Source organism: Ciconia boyciana, chromosome 14, assembly GCF_034638445.1.
Source record: "Ciconia boyciana chromosome 14, ASM3463844v1, whole genome shotgun sequence".
Taxonomy (NCBI): Eukaryota; Metazoa; Chordata; class Aves; order Ciconiiformes; family Ciconiidae; genus Ciconia; species Ciconia boyciana.
In genome coordinates, this window is record NC_132947.1 from 1,120,090 (window position 1) to 1,140,546 (window position 20,457).

The 20,457-nt window shown below is 50.8% G+C and overlaps 1 protein-coding gene across 2 annotated transcripts; it reads right to left on the reverse strand.

Moving 5' to 3' along the window:
• Positions 1 to 998: 998 nt before the first annotated feature.
• TM9SF4 (transmembrane 9 superfamily member 4) lies at positions 999 to 19,655 on the reverse strand. 2 transcript variants are annotated; one of them, XR_012045133.1, is made up of 19 exons: positions 19,500 to 19,655; positions 12,944 to 13,057; positions 11,235 to 11,334; positions 10,655 to 10,823; positions 10,446 to 10,575; positions 9,317 to 9,440; positions 8,369 to 8,487; positions 8,117 to 8,228; positions 7,547 to 7,617; positions 6,981 to 7,113; positions 6,350 to 6,431; positions 6,167 to 6,242; positions 5,716 to 5,799; positions 5,339 to 5,514; positions 4,922 to 4,985; positions 4,199 to 4,318; positions 3,571 to 3,660; positions 2,197 to 3,175; positions 999 to 1,883 (listed from the first exon to the last, which is right to left on the reverse strand). XR_012045133.1 is itself a non-coding variant. In XM_072879128.1 (18 exons), exons 1-18 carry the CDS (start codon positions 19,587 to 19,589, stop codon positions 3,026 to 3,028), a joined length of 2,004 nt encoding a protein of 667 aa, XP_072735229.1. In that variant the 5' UTR covers positions 19,590 to 19,655; the 3' UTR covers positions 999 to 3,025. The 2 variants fall into 2 exon arrangements, 1 of the variants encoding a protein (XP_072735229.1); XM_072879128.1 differs by having other exon boundaries at positions 999 to 3,175.
• Positions 19,656 to 20,457: the final 802 nt, after the last annotated feature.

The window sequence follows — 20,457 nt, forward strand, 5'->3', positions numbered from 1 at the left end:
TCATTCTTAATGCAGCCACTGGTAATACGTGCTGTTTCCTCAGCACTGCTTTCCCCCAGAGCAGAAGGCTATAACAGGACATGACTACGGCAGCACTGCTTCTCTGTCTGCCTAAAAATGAAAACCAAGTTCAGCACAGATTGTCCTGTTGGTGGAGCTGAAGCCTTCCTTTGCCCTTTTCACAGGGAGAAGGGTCTATTCTGATGATTTCTGAGTTTTAAGGTATTTGCCTGCTCTGGTCTCGGCTGATCGGGGTCACATACATTCAGCAACCCCTAACACTGGCACCCCTGTAATCTGTTACCAGCCACGGCTGCACAGATCCATCGTTCTGCTGGGCAAAACATCAGAAGAAAAGTGAATTCGCTATTCCTCCCGCAGTCAGCATCTCTAACAGCCGCTTGCTGCTCCCCTGCCACACACATGCCCCCAGCAAAAACACACAACCACTGGGAAAGACATCAAGGTGGAAGCTAACGATGAAGGTCCGGCTTCCACAGCACCAACACGCCTCCAAAATACTACTCAGAGGAAGGAAACGGCAGCTCCCTCCTTAACTGTACTCCCACCTCCGTTGCCCTACAGCACCATGTATTTGCCCAACGCTTCCAGCCCGTCAGCCATCTGACAGTCCTGCTGCTCTATCCATTGGCATTACGCAAGTCAAACAACGTATTTCACACACGAGAGCAGAGTTGCTTACGTGTTCTTACTGTGTAGCACACGAGAGCAGTACGGCGAGAAACAGATCCAAACGCCTTGGCCGGTGGCGTTTTAATTACAATATACAGCAGTATACAGGACATGGCACACAGGGAAAAACTTACTGCTCGGTCAAGTTTACCAGGAGAAAAATATTACAGAGAAAACCACAGTGTATGCCAAGCTCCGCTTCTGATTGAAGCCACACGTCAGAGACCACACGGGTGTCGAACAGGCCAAGTGTTATGAAAAGAAAATCCCAAGAGGTGGCTTAGGAGAACCCAAGAGAGCAGGACAACAGGACAATGGCAGATTTATTTACAATAGGACACAAAGAATACATACATTAAAAATTACAAAGAATACAGAGAAAACACTTCGGGGAAGGGAGAGAAATCAATGCTGGCTGAGCCTCTCCACTGGGGCGGGGGCAGAAAAGAAAAAAAAAAAAATCAACGAAAATCTCAGAGAGGGATCTCAAATCAGAACTGACGCAGGACTCCACAGCACAGTTGGCTCGCGCATCCCCTGCTCCCTTTTTCCATCCTTGATTCCTGGCTGATTAGACTTTGGCATGACGGGCGGCTGAAGGAGCCACTGGGCAAGGCTGGGAAGACTCAGTGCCAAGGAGTCAAGCCGCCTGGGAAGCCAGCTCCCCGCAGGGGGCAAGGCCGTTGGAAAGAGACATGGGTCCTTGCATGGACCTGGTGGAAACTTATGGCAACTGGGGTTAAAAAAAGCCCCAAACCCCTCAAGGGTGCACATCAGTGCTGGTAACAGGGAGGGCTTTGGACAGTTCTGGGTTGGAATGGCGTCACCTGTGGCAGCTGGTCATTTGGAGACCTTACTGCTTACTACAGCAAGAAGCAAAAGCAAAATTTTCATAGATCTTATTAAAAAACATCTCCCCTGTAGCCCTGACTGAATCCAGCTAGTCTGGGGATGGAGGGAGCCTTCACTGTAATGTGGAACCTTTTTACTGGTAAACATCATTGAAGTGATCAAAATAAAAAACTTTAACCTCTTTTAAAAAGAGCTTCCCATGGGCTGATTCAGGCGTCAAGCCACGGAAAAAGAGGAGCCCGCTGCAGAAGAGCCCACGTCGGCTGTCCCGTTTTGTGGAGAAGAACAAAATACAGCTCAGGGGCGTTCGCTTTTTCTGTTCCCTGGAGGTAGAGAATCTAAGAGGAGGAGAAGAGAGCAGCAAGAGCAGCTGGAGCACAGGGCGGGTAGTGAGACAGCCCGCTCCTGGCAATGGGAGAACTCCTCGGGGCCACTCCCTCTGCCCCCAGCCCCTTCTGCTCGGCCTCCGCACGCCTGGCGGCAGCTCAGGCCCAATACTGCATCCGATCGCTTGGCACTAAAGCGGCAGCGGCGCAGCCTTCTCTCCGCAGGGCTCTGCGCAATCCCGGCGGGGTTCCCGGGAAGGAAGCCTGCCCCGTTTTCTCACGCGGCTGGAGCAGAGCTATCGACAGAACAAACCCTTGTAGTTACCTCGCGCATCCTTCCAGTCCTGTATTCTAGCACCAGCTCAATCACGTCGCTTCCACCAGAACGTTACGTCCTGCTGCAGCTGGCTGCACCTTCTGAAAGAGAGGAAATCCCAGCCTCCCTCAGCCCTTCCAGTGGAGGCATCCGAAGCGGCCCATGCTGTCCAAGGCCAGAGGGAGGGAGAACCGATGCCGAGGGTTGCAGTTCTCAAGCTCTCTCAGGGTGAAATTGCACTTTCCAGGCTCCGAATGGCACCTCCGTCAAATTGTAAACAAGCCAAAAGCCAGGACTTCTGTGGTCGGAGCACACCAGACTCACGCTGGGTAAGCCTTTAGGCTCCTTTTATTTTGCCATAGTCAAGCTCCCTCTTCTGTGCAGACATGAAGGCAGGAAAGAAACCCAGTCTGGTATTTGTCCGAAGAGTCTCCCTGAATCCTAGAGCACCCTAGGGGCTGGAAGAAAACATTTTCACAAGTGTTTCCACTGCTGTCTCAACTCCATTCGTCATCAACATAAAAAAAAAGGATGAATTAGCAAAAAGGGGGTTTACTTATACAGAGGGATATTTCTCTGCTAAAAAACTCCCTCAAATATGGAACAGGATAATAAAGTTAAAATGTAAGGTATCTACAGACCCCTTTTCCCCCCAGAAGTAGCCCAGAATCCATGTACACTGTGCCAAAGTTACATTCCAAAACGAGGAGTTATTTATTTCTCTTGTCACTCTCCCACTCGATTTTGTTTCCTTAAAAGAGTTGGGAGAAGATGTCCCCTTCGCTCCCAGGAGGACACGCGTTCAGAGGTGTCTGGTTTCTGCTGGGTCTGTGCATCTTCAGTCTATTTTCACTGCGGCATAGATCTTCCGGACAAACATGTAGGCTGCATAGAAGCCAATGGTGCCAGTGAGGAGCCAGAAGGACAAGACCATAAGGGCGGTGTAGCCAAAGTATAGTAAGGAGGGAATGAACTCAACAATATCCAGCTAAAACAGAAGAGGAAAAAACAAGCAAAATCAAGTACAGAGGTAACAAGAGTTAGCTCCCCAAACCAGGCAGCACCCTCTGCAAGGGGCATTTGACAAAGGGAGCAAACACTCCCCTCAATTCATTTTATCCAGCTGAAAAGAGATCCCCTTCGAGGCGGGGCGAGGGAACACCGCTCCGCAGGGGTAATGCCGGCAGGGGCAATGCCGGCAGGGGCCTCGCACACTTGCCACCTTCCCTCCCCGCTGGAAGGACTGTTAACACCGTTGGCTGGAGAGCTGCCTTGGGCTGGCATGGGGACGGACGAGGACTGGGCAGTCCCACCGCTCCCCTTCCCAAATCCAACAATCTCCTCTAGAAAGGTGGCACTTTCATACAAGGGGAATGACAATACCTTGTTCACAAAGTAGAAGATGGCATAGATCAGCACATAGAAGGCAGATCCTCCAGACACCAAGAAGGTCCTCCACCACCAGCGGTAATCCTGACAGAGTAAAAAGCCTCGTTATCCCACAGGCTTCCTTTTCCTGCGTCGCTGTCTCAAGGGAGCTGTGACCTCTCTAAGGCAGGGAGAACACCACCCATTTTCCTTCAAAGGAAAGCCACAGTTTGGGGCTAGGGAACTATTTTGCCACAGAAGTGTTTCCAAAGAAAGAGGATGAAAAGCCGACCGTGAAGCAAAGCCAGGTCAGTATCACAGCACCTGCTACCAAAGAACACGGCTCACCTCTGGCCCTGCAGTTCATTTTGTGTGTGGATGGAATGAAATAGTTTCTTTGGGAAGAGATGCCAGCTCAAAATACCCTGCTCCCAGCATAATTTCTGGTATGAAACCACAGTTCCCAGCCTAGCAGATAATCAAGTAGCTTCAATTCTCCTTGAAGTCAAGACGTGTTAAGAGCAATCACACTCGTGAAGCTGGGCCACACTATATTTCTGCTGAGCAGCAGCAATAACGTGACCTGCGCTTTTCCAGGAGCAAGTACCCTGAGCTATTGAAACTACAAATGCGGGAATCTCACCTCAGCACAAAGCTGGAAGTACACCATGACAATGCTGATTTGGGAGCACGATACCACCAGGATTATAAACACCAGGAAGAGGAAGCCAAAAAGGTAATAGAACTGGTTCTCCCAGATTGCCTGAAACAAAGACACAGCAGAAATTTGTTTCCATGCTACTGTAATCAATCAGCAAACACGAGACTAACTTCTAGCAGCTAACCCAAGGAAAAACAAGGAGCCCCTCAGCCTCGTGTAAATGAAACCGCAGATCTAATGCACTTCACAACGTTACTTCAGAGGAATCAGGTTGCAAAAAGGTGCCCAAAGACAGCTCTGAGGCAGCTTGTTCATTCCCCTCCACCTCCCTAGCATGGAACAGCAAATTCCTCCCTGTCCATAGAAGGTGAAAAACAGGCAGCAGCTGGAATGGCTCAGTGAACACCTTAAGACCAGGACCCCTCCTTGACATAACGTTACAGGAAGCTTTCACCTTTACCACCATCCCTCAGATCACCAAGGAGTGTCCCATAGACATCTCCAGGTGTCTTCAGCAAGAGGACAGTCTGAAGGGACCCACAGCCCAGCTCTCTCTGGAAACAACGCTGGACGGCCTGGAGGGAACCTGCTAGCCCCTTCAGTAAGTACAGGAATAGGAAACTGCTCCAGTGGAAGCCCCCTCCCTTTCAAAAGCTTTGGCACAAGAGGAATCCTCTTCAGGAGCAAAGTGGGTTAAATGCTTACACTGAAAATGAAGAACAGTTCAATGAACATAGCTCCAAAAGGCAGAATACCAGCCATGAGAATCCTAGAGAGTGAGAAAGAAAAATCATAAGCAGCACAATACAGCTGTCTGGCCATTAGAAGTCCCCTGTAACCACACAGAGCGCTCCTAGCCAAAGCGCTACAGCTCCAGATTACTAGAATAAATTTCACACAGTAAATGGCACAGCTGCTCGCACTGTTGAGCACGTACCACTTTTATAAGCACCAGTCATACCACATCAAAATTGTCAGGATTGTCTGATACTGCATTACTCAGGGAAACACATCTGCCATCTGTCTGTGTCCAGAGACCAGCAGAAGGTGATGTTCAGCAGCCTGAGGAGACTGAGGGGAAGGGCCTTAACTCACCGCATTTCCTAGACACTCATCACTCACCCAACAAATTTATTCATATACCACCTCTGCTCCGGGATCTGCCTGGGAATCTGATTTGTCCGTACAGGATTGTCATACGGCTGTTTGCGAAATCCAAAGTAGTAACCCAGGTAGACCAAGGGCAAGGAGATCCCAAACCACATGCAGAGCAAGGCCACCATGGTAGGGAAAGGCACCTGGAATCACACCAAGAGTCACAAAAGTGAGGCTGACAGCTCACCTGCCCCGGAGACTGAAGTCACCGGCCAGACCAACTCTCCAGTCAACCACTGCATTGACACCCACGTTTAGAAAGATACTGTGAAACGAAGCAGGTCCCTGACAGCCCCATCACCCTCCTCCCATCCAGCAGGCTCCAGGATGAAGGTGGTACCTACCGCTCCAGAGGAGTGTTTCCCCCAGATGAAACAGTTCAGGACAAAGCAGATACCAAAGACGACACCCGGATACAGGGTAGCTGTCTGCAAGAGCAACCACAGATTAAGAGAAAACGTGTGACTAATCAGCCAGATGTTTCTCTTTAATGAGTCCATTGCTGGGACAAGGCACATGTGGAGGAAGCATCCCTTTTGTTACGGCACTAATACACAGCGGATGGGCTGTGGGGAGGATCTTGGACAATCCTTGTGCTTTACTATAGTACGTGCTCTGGTGTTCGCTCTTTCACGTAAAGCTATGAGGCCTCAATCCATGCAGTACAGCCTGCAGTACAAATCTCTGCAGTACAGCCAGGCTGTGGGCAGCTACCCACAAATACGCCTGGAGCTTATCCACATATCTTGCCATCAGCAAACCTGGATAAACAGCACAGAACACCACAAGACTCACACAAAAGGCTCCCTTCTTCCATCGATGTCCTTTCAGAGTCCGGTATAAGCGGCCAGCAAAGAATCCACCAAAAACTCTGGACAGAAACAAGCCAAGACAAAGAAAATTAGCTTTCATTGTTGAGGAGAGGGAGAGGAGGGGCGGGCAGGACAGCACTGCTGTGGGGAGCAGCGGAGAACCTACCCCATGAACATGAAGAGAAAGCAGGCGGTAGTCATCAGTGCACCCCGGCTAGAAGGCGACAGCATCCCCAGCATAGCAACAACTGCAGAGGGAAAAAGGGACAAAGAACAGCAGCTCTGATGTAGTGTGCTAGCCAGCATCTGGAGGCCAGGGGCCCGTCCCACGTGCAGACCACAGCTGCCTGGAACCTCTGCCTTCTGCACAGATCTCATTTCCTTCAAAGCATAACGCATCCACAGCCTCCAGCACTGGCCAGAGAAAGCCATGGCTTTGATCTCAAGCTACAGACCGTGCTTTGGCCTCAATTTCCCCAGAGGTTTGAGCAGGTGCGGCTCAGAAGGCAAGGCACGCATGTGCAAGCGTCTCTCAGCCCACTGCCACCCAGGGCTCATGTCTTGATAACAGGCAACATAAACACAAAAAGATGCCTTCAGCTGGGAAACGCTATCTAGAAACTCAGAAATGCTGAGCACAGGCCTATTGCCTTGATCAGCCCCGCAACAGGAAGCAGCCTTATGCGACTTCGCTCAAGCTAAGGTGGCCATAGGTCGAAGTCAATGGGAGCCACAAATGCCCTTGAGCATCATTCCTCTTCTCGTTACAGCCACCCCACGCAACGTGTGCCACTTACAGATGACGATCAGGATCATACAGAAGAGCTGAATTCCAGAACCCAGGAGAGAGCTGAGGATCATAGGATACTGCGGAGGCCTGAAGACATCTCCATGCACAAGTTTCCAACCAGATTCCTCCATAGTATCTTCCTGTAGCAACAACAGGAAAAGAAGGTATTTAGATACGGTCTAACAGTGGAAACAAACATCCTACCACAGCCAGCCTAAGAGGTTAATTTCCCTGTATCCAGTTCTTCTACAGAATTTTATCACTCTAGCTAAACTTCTTTCCTCTTGGGCTTAAAACAGTTCAGACCTGAACTGCCAGTGCCAGGGCACACATTTATGGAACGCTCTGCAGTCATTACTTAGGTCTGAAGACATCTGAACCAGCAATCTGCCATTGTACACAGAGAGCCAAAGGTGTCGTGACAGCACATGACAGAACTGCCCCTCCCGTCTTCAGGGCTTGAAGCAAAACAGGGGCAAGAAAAGAGACAATACATCCAAGCCTTCGGACTAGATCCCTCCTCATCTGTGCCTCCCTCCCTCTCTGATCCCAGCCCCAAGAACACACACGTACAATGTCATCTTCCTTGTTGTAGTTGGCAATGTCCTTCCGGAGAGTCCGGATGATGATCATGCTGAGAATACCTGAAAACAAGCACAAACTGAGCTTAGCTCAGAGGCTCCTACATAGCTGTGCTGCTCTCACACCGTGCAACTACATGGCTCCCACCAACACACACTTCTGGCTAGGAGAGGAAGCCTTGAATCATTAGCCATCTCCCCCAGCCTTCAGCAAAGACATGAACAAAACCCCAGGGAGCAGGGAAGGCAGTATTCCAGCAGGAACGGGGCACTGTGGCTTTCCTGTGGGTTTTTTTCCTTAAATACAGACACGCAAGATGCACGTTACCCACACTCCACTCCCTCAACTACCCCAGTCAGAGAGCAGAAGTGAGTAACTGTCTGACCCCATGGGGCGCTGCCTGAACCGGCAGGTTTTATGTGCTAATGTTCATTTCCTGCCCCTTCTGATCAGGTTCAGACATGGCCACGTCCTCCTCGAGCCACCTGCAGCTGAGGCTTAAAGAAAGTTCCCTGCAGGTTAATGGTAAAGCCTTCTTCAACCCCCACACATCTCACTCACCTGAAAGGAAAAAGACGACCACAACCGAGTTGATGATAGAAAACCAATGAATCTGCACGTCACTCATGGTCAGGTAGGTGTCCCAGCGGGAAGCCCATTTAATGTCACTTTCCTGAAAGAACAGGAAAGTTCTTCTCATACCAGCACATTCCCAGTGTCTTCCACAACACCTCTGTGACAGACACTTGGAGCACTAACTGCCAGCCAGTCAGGGGCAGTGAGCTGCCAGCCAGCTTCCCATTACTCCCTCACCTCCCAGTGGACAGAATAGGTGAAGAGCAACTGGTTCTCTTTAGAAGGATCTATCTCCTGAGGGGCAGAGCCCGTCGCTTCAGGCAGGGTGCACATACTCTTCTCATCAGCCTTCAAGTCTGTAAGGGAAAACATGGCACACCCCAGGTCAGCTCTTCCCTCGAGGTACCACCTCTCTCTCTGATCATCCTGGCCCCCGGTACCCTTAAGGCGCTGGGCTGCAATTACTCCAAATACTGCAGGGGAAACACTCATTCCTTTCTCGCCTGCTTTGCAGTTTGCAAAACTATTCTTCCGATCGGAAGTGGAGCACCATTAACAAGCTTTAAGGAAAGCTATGCATAGGGCTTTCCTTAACTGGAAGGATAAAAGCCAGAGGCTCTGAAGCCAAGGATCTAGATCGTGAACAAATCCCCTATTCCACATGATAACGCTGACAAACAAGACCTCTCCAACAAAGCCTGCTGCTGCCAGAGGAGAGTTGCACAGGATGATACACACGATGAGCAACGTCCCTTCAACTTGTTTTGTGTTGGGCTCACTGAGGTAGGAGTGTTTTCCCCCTAACCATTATTTTTAACATTCAGTCCCCCTAGAACAGTTCCAAACATTCTGTGGGTCTCTGGACTAGCACGTAGTGTCCCAGTGGAGGAGATCTGGGCCACAACAGGAGCTAGATGACACAGTGCAAAAACACCCCAAACCCCAAGCTCCAATCTTTTTATATGAATTAATTTTCCATGGATTGCATTTCAAGGATATCCCTCTATTTTTGGTACTTCCTTAATAACAAAGGGGTTTATTGTTCTTATAATTCAGACTCCCTCATTTCTGTGCCCCGAGACCATAACAGAAGCAACGACTGGCACCCTGATACATCAGCAGCGTTCAACTCTTGGCCCTACAAGAGATTCTTCTCCTTTGCTCCCCTCCCTAAGAGTCTCTCACCTTCTAGTTTAATACTTTGGGGAATCACTTCAAAGCGTACAACCCTGTAGGTGGGCTCCTGGTTCTCTTCCACATCCTCTCTGTGGTAGTAAAGGATGAAGGAGAGGTGGTTGTGCAGGTAGAACTAAAACAGATTGACATTAAATAAAATGTTAGCACCCCAAGGGAGGAACAGGCAAAGCCGAGAGAAAGCAGCTTCAGTGCAGAAAACGAGAGACTCCAACTGTTCCGAGATGCGTTGTGCTACAGAGCAAGATCAGGCTAACACTTTCCAAGGCCAAAAGAACAAGAGGAGAGAACAGAGATGTTGAAAAGGTAACACCTCAACCACTCCAGGCATCAGGGACAATGACTTGGTCTATTTCTGGCCTGGAAAATATCATTATATCTCACATTTCAACCACGGCAGCAGAATCACCAAATTTAGATTGGAAAGACCTCAGTAGCTACAACCCCAAGTTTCCTGCCTGCTTTTTCTACCAGACGGACATGCATTACCCAGACTCCGTGGGGGCCCACAACTCTCCTAAGCTTGCACTTCCAAAAGGCTCTTACATCACCCGTTACATGAACAACGGGCAGCGGCCCCAGGCTGGCACAGCAGGTTCAGTCACTCGTAAGAACTTAGGCTCAAGCGATCCGAGCTGCGTGTGCAACTGAACACTTGAGTATGATAAAGATGCATCTGATAACTCAAACAGCTAATCTTAGGCCACACAGTCATGGAAAATATCTGCAGGAATACACATGCTAAGTTTCCATTTGCAAATTTAAGCAGCTTTTCATCCAATAAACACTTGACTTTTTTTTTTTAATACAAGATGCTCCAAGGCCGTCAAAGATTCGCCAGCCTTCGGGGTACGTTGCCTTTGTTCTACTGAGGGGAAACCACCGCATGTGGTTGTCCAATGTTATACAGCGAGTCAAAGCTAGGACTCCTGGCTATCGTACCAGTAGTCCAGCACCACCCCCTTCTTCCAGTAAGAAACCTCTCTCTCACATTTCCGCTCTTTATAAAACCTTTTGGTTGCATTCCCAATCCTGATGCTCTCTGGCAAACTTCTAACGCTCTCCGACAGACACCCAGAGCTCCTCCGGGCACCCCTCAGACAGCATCTGGATTCTCTACCTTGTTACCGTCCATAAACCCAAGCCTGTATCCATGCTCGAACTGCACATCCTTCTCCTTCTTCTTCTCCTCTTCCTCACGATTGGAATAAAACTCCAGCCGTGTTGCCACAGGGAGGTTATCAGCAATGCTGAAAACACAGATTTCAGATCAAATTTGTCCACAACACAGAATCCCCACTGACAGAACCCACGCGCGAGGTGACTCACAGATGGACATAGTAATCTTCCCTGATCCGCTCGGCAACCAGCTTGCTCTGCTCCACTGTCAGAGTGACTGGCTTATTGGGAAAGTTGCACAGAACTTCACATTTCTTCTCCACGTTCATGGAAACCTGGAAAGGTGTATTTACAATTCGGTCGCCCCGAAGAACCTCACCTGGAAAACAGGAAAATAAGGGCAGGGTGAAAGACCACCAGGCTTCTTGCCACTGATCCTGCCACTGGGTTGGCAGCGCACTGTACAGCTGGAATGATGACAGCAAGTCTCCTTTGTTACCACAGATGCAAGGATAAGATCGAAGGATAGTTTAGTTATTTTGTTGGAAGTATCAAGCTCTACTTATGAAGCAGGTTACATGCCCTCCTTCAGGAAAGGTGTTTCCTCTTTCCAATATTCGGACATCCTCGTTTGCAAACAGCCAGCATAGAACAAATTAGAGGAAGCAGGCTCTCCACAAACAGTTTATGAGAGGTGACATTTGCTTTTACTCCTGTAAACATACCCTCACGCAGCTCTAAATGGCAGCCCACTTACTGCTGGGGAACATGCTGTTCAACAGACACGTACCGAGATTCTCGGCCTTGTACGTTATCTTGGTGGGCTGGCAGAAGGGCAACGAGTAGTACTCATACGGTAGCTGGGTTCGCGAGCTGGTGAGCTTGACAGCCTGGAGGAAGAAAGGAAGGATTATCCCCGTGAAAGAACTCAGAGAGTTTCCTACCCTCTCAGCATCAGCCAGAAGCTGAAGCTTACTTCAAGACACCTCCCATAAAGCTCACTTTGCGAAGCTGTAAAAAAAGGAGATGTGTTCCTGGGAGAGCTCCAGCTTGCTTTCCCTTTGCACAGTTCCTAGTTGTACATTCTCTACACTATGATTTAGTAGCAATTCATTCACAAACAGAGAAACACTTGAAGAAAGAAGCGTGATGGATTGGTTTGACAAATTTATGACTCAGTGAAGTTCTAAGAAATAACAAAGAGCTCGAAAGAGATTCAAGAGTCACATTTCATACAAGACCGCAGTTGTTTCCTCAAAAAAAAAAATTTCACGTCACGCTGGACCTAGAGGTCTGGCCTCTAGTGATATGAAGAGTTGAGCAATTTTAATCTCTGTAAGGAAAGCCAGAGAGCCATCAGATTGGGAAGACAACGGGAGATGACAAAACCCAAACGTTTCTGGAGAGTTCCCACAAATCACATGGCACAAGGGAAGTGCAGAGACATACCCCGATAGCCAAGGCCACAGTTGCTCCGAAAACCAGGAGTGTTTTGTAATGCAGCCAAGCTCATTTATTGGAAGAGCGCTGGCAAACACACTGACTTGCCTTATCACTTGAGGAAGCATTTGGCTCACTAAATCCCTTTGAGAACAGCCGTCCCAATACCCCCTTCTTCTGGGAAGCTTACTGTAGCCACAGGCAAGTCTCATTTGCTTAAAAATAGCCTACGTCTGGCAGCCTGTGGCCAGAGAGCAAATTGTGTTGTGCTTCAAGTGGGAGCAGCAAGCCTCAGCATCCCCAAGGGTGCTGGATTTTGCTGAGACAGAGGCCACAGCTTTAGAAAAATAAATGAAATGGGCTATAAATTGCTGATGTCTGGAAACAAAGCCTGGCTTCTTCCTGTACGGGTGAAGCAGTTCCATCATTCACTACCAGCAACACTGCACAGGAACAGCTCTTCAGCAAGCCTGGGTTGTACGATCTGCAGTGCTCAAGGACAAATGCCTGCACTTGGAAAGCGCTTATCACAGATTTCACTTGACTTGAAGACACAACATGAGCAAACCAGGTAGAAAAAAAATTGAAAAGGTCTGATTCAAATCACTTCTTTATTCTACCATTCACCTACCACCTAAAGGCCCACCCTCTATAAGCACTTTGAGAGTCAGTATAATGCTGGAGAAAAATCTCTGATTAAATTAACTTCAAAGCTACAGTGAGAAAGAGGGCTCTTTTCGCAAATAGAGCAACATCTTGAGGACTTTGGTGCAACTGCTGAAGGAATTGGGTAGAAGATATCAGAAGCAAGAAAGAGAATCGTGTTGGGAACTGCAGGGTACGATGACAACAGTGACCACTTGAGGGCTGCTTATCCTCAACACCCTCCACGAATGTTGTTGAAAAAGAGAAGATATCTGCCCCCAAAATTTTAGTAACAGAATCCCCAAATTTGACTTTCAAGTCCCACTTAGCTGCTATGATATAAAGAAGAAAAAAACCAAAACACAAGAAAACCCAAACCAAACAGACTAGCAGCTCCATCTAAGTTCATCCTACCTTTATTTCTACAGGATCATTGTGGTGGAAGTTGATAGGAGCCACACCAGGTACATAGAAAGAGTCTGCACCATGCAGCAACAACAGCAAGACCAGCATATATCTTAGCCTTTCCTGCAAAAAGGAGAAGAAACATTAAAATACAACAGAAACATGGGAACAACATTAGAGATGGGCAACAACACTGAAAGTGTTCATCCCAGACATTAGAACAGCTGTGTAGTCAGGCGATTAAACACAAAGTAAACTCAGAAAAGCTGTTCTTAACTTTGTTTTGTGACTCTCATCAAGTCACTTTCCACTCTCTGCGCCTCTGTTTCTTCATCTGCAATTAAGAAAACATTGGCTTTGCTCAACCACAAGAAAAAGGCTCTTATCTGTAACGCTTCATCTAGCAGGCTGTCATCTGACTTTTCTACTCCCACCCATCTAACACCCCTGTGTTAGAAAACTCCATGGATTACTAGAGAAGAGGGCCGTAGCCCTGGCACTGGATTTCTGTCAGCTCTGCAGTCAGGAGTTATCCTGTAGCTGCTTACAGACTGATGCACTACCTGTGCTGGAGTAGTTAGTGTAGGGTACGGTTTGGCACCAAACTAACCGCTCGCTGCAGCCAAAGGGACGGTCACATCACCGCTCCCTCCTATGCCACTCTTCTTTCCTCACCCCTCTGGGCCACAACACAGGTCAGTAACACGGCAAAAAAGTTTTCACCCCTTTTTCAAGGAGTGGGGAGACGGGTCAGGCTGGAAGGTTCAATCAGGTCCACGGGGGCTCCAATACAAACCAGACCCCGTACAACAGCAACGGCAGCAAACCCTTCAATGGACTTTGCTGCTTCCTCAGCCCCTGCCGTTACCTCAGGTAACCCAGCCCAGCTCGAGCACGAGCAGGAAGGCTGTGAAATGAAAATCAAGCTTTAAAGAGTATTAGACAGCAGCAGCTTGGCTGGATTAGAATATCAACTCTGATATAATCTCATGGCATTACTAGCTTCAGCCCATTCTCCTAAACTCCCTGCATGTACGTGTACGGCACCATTGGAAAACCACACAAAACCAGAGTCTGGTTTGGGACAACTCTTGAGCTAATGCTGCAGCCATAGTAAACCCAATTGCTGCTTCCCCTGCACATCGTCAGCAGGGCAGGCAGAGTCGGTCTCTGTGAACCACCGCTCTTCTGCCCACAAGCAGGAGCTCTGCAATCAGGGGTGGGAAGACAAATACAGAAGGGAAAGGGAGAGGAAACAGACTGACCACGCAAGACAGGCTTGGACTGAAATGAGCCACCACCAGCCTGGTAAGAAAGGCCCCTGGCTTCAGCCTGCATGTACTCTGCCGGGTTAGGAACCTGCACGGGGCATTTCCTTCAAATTTCACTTCCAAAGCTCCCCCCACCTGTTGCATAGCAGCGTTCCCATTTCTTGCTACCTGGTGCCTGCTCTGGCTCAGCAGGGCCCGGGGTTCAGCACCACCCTCTCACCAATTAACACCGTCTGGGCAGGCCGTGAGGGAATTGAACACAAGGCCAGCTTGCGGATACAAGCCGGATACCACGGGCAGCAGAGGAGAAAGCACACCGAGCTCCAGGCTCCCAGCAGCCCCCCGCAGAGCCTGTCCCAAACGGCCAGCCCTGGCACGGCTGCTCCCTGTCGGCAGCGATCCACGGGGAAGACAGAGGGGCCCTGGGGTCTGGGACCTCGGGCAGGAGCTCGGGGCGCAGACCAGGGCACTGGCAGTGCCGGCGGCTCCTCCTGGCTGGAAGGGACAGGCTGCTACGCTGCTACAACCACAGCGTCCTTCTCGGGGCACCAGTGGAGCACAGCCAGCGTGCATGCAACACCAGAGGAAATGTTCCAACAGCTTCACATTGACAAGCCAGGTGTGGACAAAAAGCAGCTCCATCACGGGGATCCTTCATCAGGTCAGGGAAAAAAAAAAAAAAGAAAAAAAAATCTGTGGTTATTGCCCCCACACCCCCTTCCTCTTCATCACCTTCCTTTTCCCTTATCCTGAGGCTAGTAATGTACATTTGGCCCAGACACCAGCGAGGGTCAATAGAATCACTGGCACTGAGCAGGATGAAAAAAAAATAATCATAAATATTGGGGGGTTTTTAATCTAAAATGTATTTAAGATGCAAATGCTAGGAACCTACATAAAATGTGTTAATACTAAACTACCTTTTTTGCTTATACAAAAGATTTTCAGACCTGTTCTAAGTACAGCTTCATGCAGTTAGAGCAGGCAAAAAGCCTCATCTGGGCAGCAACCGGGAAGCACTCTTTTTAAAATTGCTCGGACTTCAATACTGATCTACCTTGAAATAATGTGGTGCTTGTTTTCTGTGCCTCACTAAATTTTGCCTTCTCCGATCTTGTAAAAGAATGCTCTGTGACCCTCTGACTGAGTAGGAAAAGGTCTCCTGGGCGGGTGAAGCACTGGAAGGGAACGGCACTCTTGTCCTACATCGTGCTCTACAGCAGCCAGTGACCTGTAGCAATTATCTCGCTTCATTTGTCACCGAAGTGCCAGACATACACAGCACAAGATTTCTTAATAAAACCCAAAAACACACCGGTGCCATCCCTGCCCTGAAGAGCTTGCACGATGACAAGATTAGGACAGAACTTTGGAAGGCGCTCAGGAGACATGCAAGCATGTAGAAGATGAAATTTTTGATGACACCTTTGGCAGAAATCAGGCTCTTTGCATACAGATGACGATGACTCAGGCAGCACCAGGCAACAGAAAAGACAGGAGGGGGACTAGGGAAAGCCTTGCCAGGAAAAAACATTTGGTAGCAAGAAATGGGAACGCTGCTATGCAACAGGTGGGGGGAGCTTTGGAAGTGAAATTTGAAGGAAATGCCCCGTGCAGGTTCCTAACCCGGCAGAGTACATGCAGGCTGAAGCCAGGGGCCTTTCTTACCAGGATCTTTGCTTTCATAGTGACAGATGAGCTTCATCTCCTCCAAATGAAGGCAGCGGCTTAGCAATGACAAGACAGACATGTGCCAAAACATCTGCATAACTCATGGGCCTGGCCAGGCAATCATCTAATTTGGGAGATGCCTGCAAGCTAAGTTATCTCCTATGCAAGGTCCAAACTTGCAGGATGGAGCTCTGCTTTAATTCAGTCACGGAGCCCTGGCGAGGCACAGACTTCCAGCAGACAGGAGACAGCGCCTTCGTGGCCTTTACCAGTTATTTACGTTTCAAAACACATGCACCAAAAAAAAAATCTCTCGGATGACAGTCTTGCATCCAAGGTGCCACGAAATCGTACAATGAAGCAACCAGTAGCACAACATGCACAAGATCAAGAAAATCAACATGCACAGATCAAGAAAAACCCAGCTGCACATAGACAAAAATAATTTGGATTGACTAAGCCTTATTATTTTACTCCATGCGTACACGCAGCCACACACTTGCAAGAGACCCTTTCTTAGGAGAATCTGACCTAAATGAGAGAAGTAACTGCAGAAGCACAATCAACCCCTCCTGTCCCTCTCCCCCAAATCACAGCACCCGGTGAGAAGCACTACTCACACTGAAGTGATCTATTGCACGCAAAAGAAGCCTGCTGAAGGAAAGCAAACCTCTTTCTCTCTCAAAAAAAAAAAAAAGGAAAGAAATATTTCAAATGTCACTATATTCCGTCTGCACACAGGACCCAGACAGAAGTCACACTCAGATTTCTCTCTCGCACAGGCGGAAAGTAACCTGGGGAAATCATGGCAGGAGACCCGGCAGAGCACGTCACCGCGGGAGCACCGGGCACGGCGCAGGCAGGACGATGCCAGCACTGCCGCAGGCACAGCTACACGAACCACCCCTCGAGCAGCGGCATCAGCCGCTCTCCCCATCGTCACCTCACTCAGCACACCCCTCCTCTAAGGGCAACGGCAACTATCCTGAAGTCTGTGGGATCTCTCCTGAAAGATTTTGAAAACCTATTCCTGCAATTAACTTTAGAATGAAGGACTTAGGTGGAAGAATAAATTAATTCAAACCTTCCTTGCAGCCATTCTAGCAGTATTTCTTGTCCTGTGCGCAGCAACGAGAACAGAAGCTTGCACACAAACCCTCTCTGCAAACGTACTTCTGGATAATTACCACTAGACTCAATATCTGCAAACAATTCCAGGACAGACTTTCTCTGATTTATGTCATTTACAAAGACTTAAACAATATTGCCATTTTCTGCAAATTCACAAAAGCTTTACAGAACACGCTGCCAAACCAGAGCAATTGTTTAGCTAAACCCCAGCCTGACCAAGCGTGAAGAGACCCTACGACGGGCATTTATGCCATTACCACGCACACGTGTGTGCTTCCCTATGGCTTGCGGTCCCTGAAGCTACCGCTGCCAGAGTCTGAACTCCAACATTTATTTAAGGGAAGGGGGAAACAGAAGCCGACAAGAAGCTTTTCCCTGGGGCAGTCTGCCAACACGCTCTAACATAACCCAGAGGGCCCACGGCCAGGCCATTCGCATGCAGAACATCCCGGCCCCGGTTACTGGCAAGCGTTTTCTACAGCCTGACAACTTGAAGAAACCTTCGAGCAGCAGCAATTTCAAGCATTCTGCAAGCATTTTAATAGGGCTGGTACTGTATCAGGGCTGGTTTAGGTCTTACAGTTTCATAATCCACATGTGAAGTCAAGAACACAATATAGTATTTGTTAAAAGGGAGGAAAAGGAAGTAGGAAGCGACAATGATGGATATTATATGAATGAGATGATGGACATTGTCCCATTTCTCTTCCGCAGAGAAGGGCAGGAGGGACATCAAACAGCCATAATCGAGAGCTTTTAACTTGCAAAGAGAATTTCAAAGAAAAACAGGGAAAACACAACCTGTGCAGAGTCATTTGTCCAGCTGGATTCACAAGGCTCCGATATCCTGTTCCACTGACCGAAACTTTTTATTATGGTGACAGAAAGGGAGGAAAGATGTAACCCACTACTTTGTGGGAGGAATAAAATCCACATGTAACAGAGCAAACTGAAGCTCCCTCCCACATGTAACATTTATTCTACCCTCAGGCGCATTAACAGCACACGCGTGGTGCTAACGGCACCTGCTCTTCACCCCCTCCGAGGTGCCAGCCTGACACTCGCCTCCCTTTTTCGAGGGCTGCCTCATTAGACGTTCTCGACAACCGTTTGGAGAAGCTCATCTTTACTGCACCTCTGCCCAGCTCACCCTTGCACTCGCAGGAGTCACTGAAAGCCTTTCAAAAGGAGACAAGTGCTGCATTCACATTGATTTCAGAGAGCTCCTTTGACACCAGGAGAGCTGTTAGCAGTCTTCTCTGCCTTTCATAAAAGGGAAGGCTACAAGGAAATTCCCAGTAGGACCATCTTCAGCCCTCAAAGCCGGCTCGGACACTCCCTCCTCCCTGCCTGGGAGAAAGCCAGCAGAGTGTGAAGATGCTTAAAGCAAAATAAATTAAAGCCTCCACTCTTCTGATCTCCCTTCCGGTTTCTGCCAATCTTTACGCTACGTGAGTCACTCCACACCCCTCACCCTGGCCGACAGCAACCTTTGTGTCAGCACACATCACTTATTCATACAGCTACTCTTACAACACATTATCAAGGAAATATCGTTGCGTGGAAGCAAGGAGGAAAATCCATTTTTCTACTGCAAGACTTCAGGCAGATAATTAACGTCTCAGCAGCTCATTTTCTCATCCGTGAGGTGGCACCGACGCTTGCCTACCTTAGGAAATTCCCACCAGAAGCCTCTTCAGCAATCCAAGGGCTCGGGGAATAACTCAATGATAACAATAGAGACGCCGAGCCGCGGGGAGGTGAAGCGGCCGCTCGCGCCCCAGGTCGATAACCACTGCCAGACACCCGCGAAAACCGCACGCAACGCAACCGCCTCTTGACTGGGCACAAGCACCTGGCCCGGGCCAGCGCTTCCCTTCGAGAGAGCTGCCCGGGGAGGAACAGGCCGGCCGGTGCTCCTGACAACCCAGAGCGCCCAAAGTCTGCGCCCGCCCCGCGGCCGTGCCCCCCGGCCCGGCCCCGCGTCCCTCCTGCCCGGGCAACGCCGCGAATCGTGGCAACGGAGCCGGTTTTGCTGCCGAGGGAGCGCGGGGCTGGCGGGGCCCGCGGGCACCGAGAAGCGGCCCGAGCTCTGCCCCCCCCCCCGCTCGCCCCTGCCCTCCTCCGGTGACACCGCCAGCCGCCGCCCAGGCCGCGGGGACACCCCGGGGAGACGCGGGACAGCTACAAGGCCCCAGGCGGAACCGGGGAGCCTTCCCCGGCCAGGGGCCGGCGCAGCCCGCGGGGACGGGGCGAGGGGAGGCGCGGGGGCCGGCGGGGCTGCGGGCCAGGCGCCGCGTCCCTCCCAGCGCGGTGCAGGCCCGACCCGGAGCCCCCTCACAGCGCCCCGCGCCGGGGCCGCCCCCGAGCCGCGCCGCCTGCCCGCGCCGGCCGGGCCCGGCCGAGGCCGAGGAGGAGGCGGGCGGGACGCGGGGCCGCACCGGGGCCGGGCCGGGCCGGGCCCCGCCGGCCGCTCGGGCCGCCGCACTCACCATCGCCGCCGACGCCGCCATCTTGGATCCACGTGTCGGGGCGGACGTCAGCGGAAGCGGCGCCCGGTTGGCTGCGGGGCTTATCGCCATGGCGACAGCGGCCTCGGCGGGCCGGGGCTGGGCCGGGCGGCGGAGCTCCGTGCTGCCGGTGCAGGCGGCGCCGGGGCCGGGCCGAGCCCGGCCCAGCCCCGCTGTCGGGCGGGGCGGGGCGGGGCGGGGCAGGGCCGGCCGGGGGCCGCCACTCCGGTCCGCAGCGGGTCTCCGGCCCCGCGGAGCCGGCCGGGGAGGGGGCGGCCCGCGCCGCCATCTTTGCTGAGGGCAGCGGCCTTCGCGCGGAGGGCGGGCACGACGCCGCGGGCACCATGTTGGGTGCGGGCGCTGTGTTGGGTGCGGGCGCTGAGGCCGCGGGGCTGGGAGGCCCGGAACGGCCCGGCCCGGTCCCTCCGGTCCGAGCCCCCGGGCCACGGGCCCGCCCCGGCCTGCGGGCCTGCTCCGAGGGGCGCTGCGGGTCCCAGCCTCGCCCCATCCGCGTCCCCCCCCGCCCGGGCTGGGGAACGTGAGGAAAGGCCAAAAGACGAGAGGTTTATAAATACTTTATTGATTACAAAAAGAAGCTTCCGAAGCCGATATAAAAGCATAGAAGCAACGGTGTTTGCCTCTTTATATGAGGAAAATGTAATCACAGGCCCAGAAGCTCCCTGCTGGAAGAGGTACAGGGCAATCTTAAAAAAAAAAATTACTTCCTCCTTTCCCCAAATAACCTACCATTAAATACTAAAAATAAACAACTACATAAAATGAGTGTGCAAGGAACGCGGGGCTCGTTGCCGGTACTGCACGTGCCCCGGTCGATGTTAAATCACGGCTGCGAGAGGGGAGAGGGCTCCTCGGCCGGGCTGGCGGCCGGCTTAGGGCTGCCCTTGGCTCGAGAAGCTCGTCCTAAGGCAAGCTGGGGGAT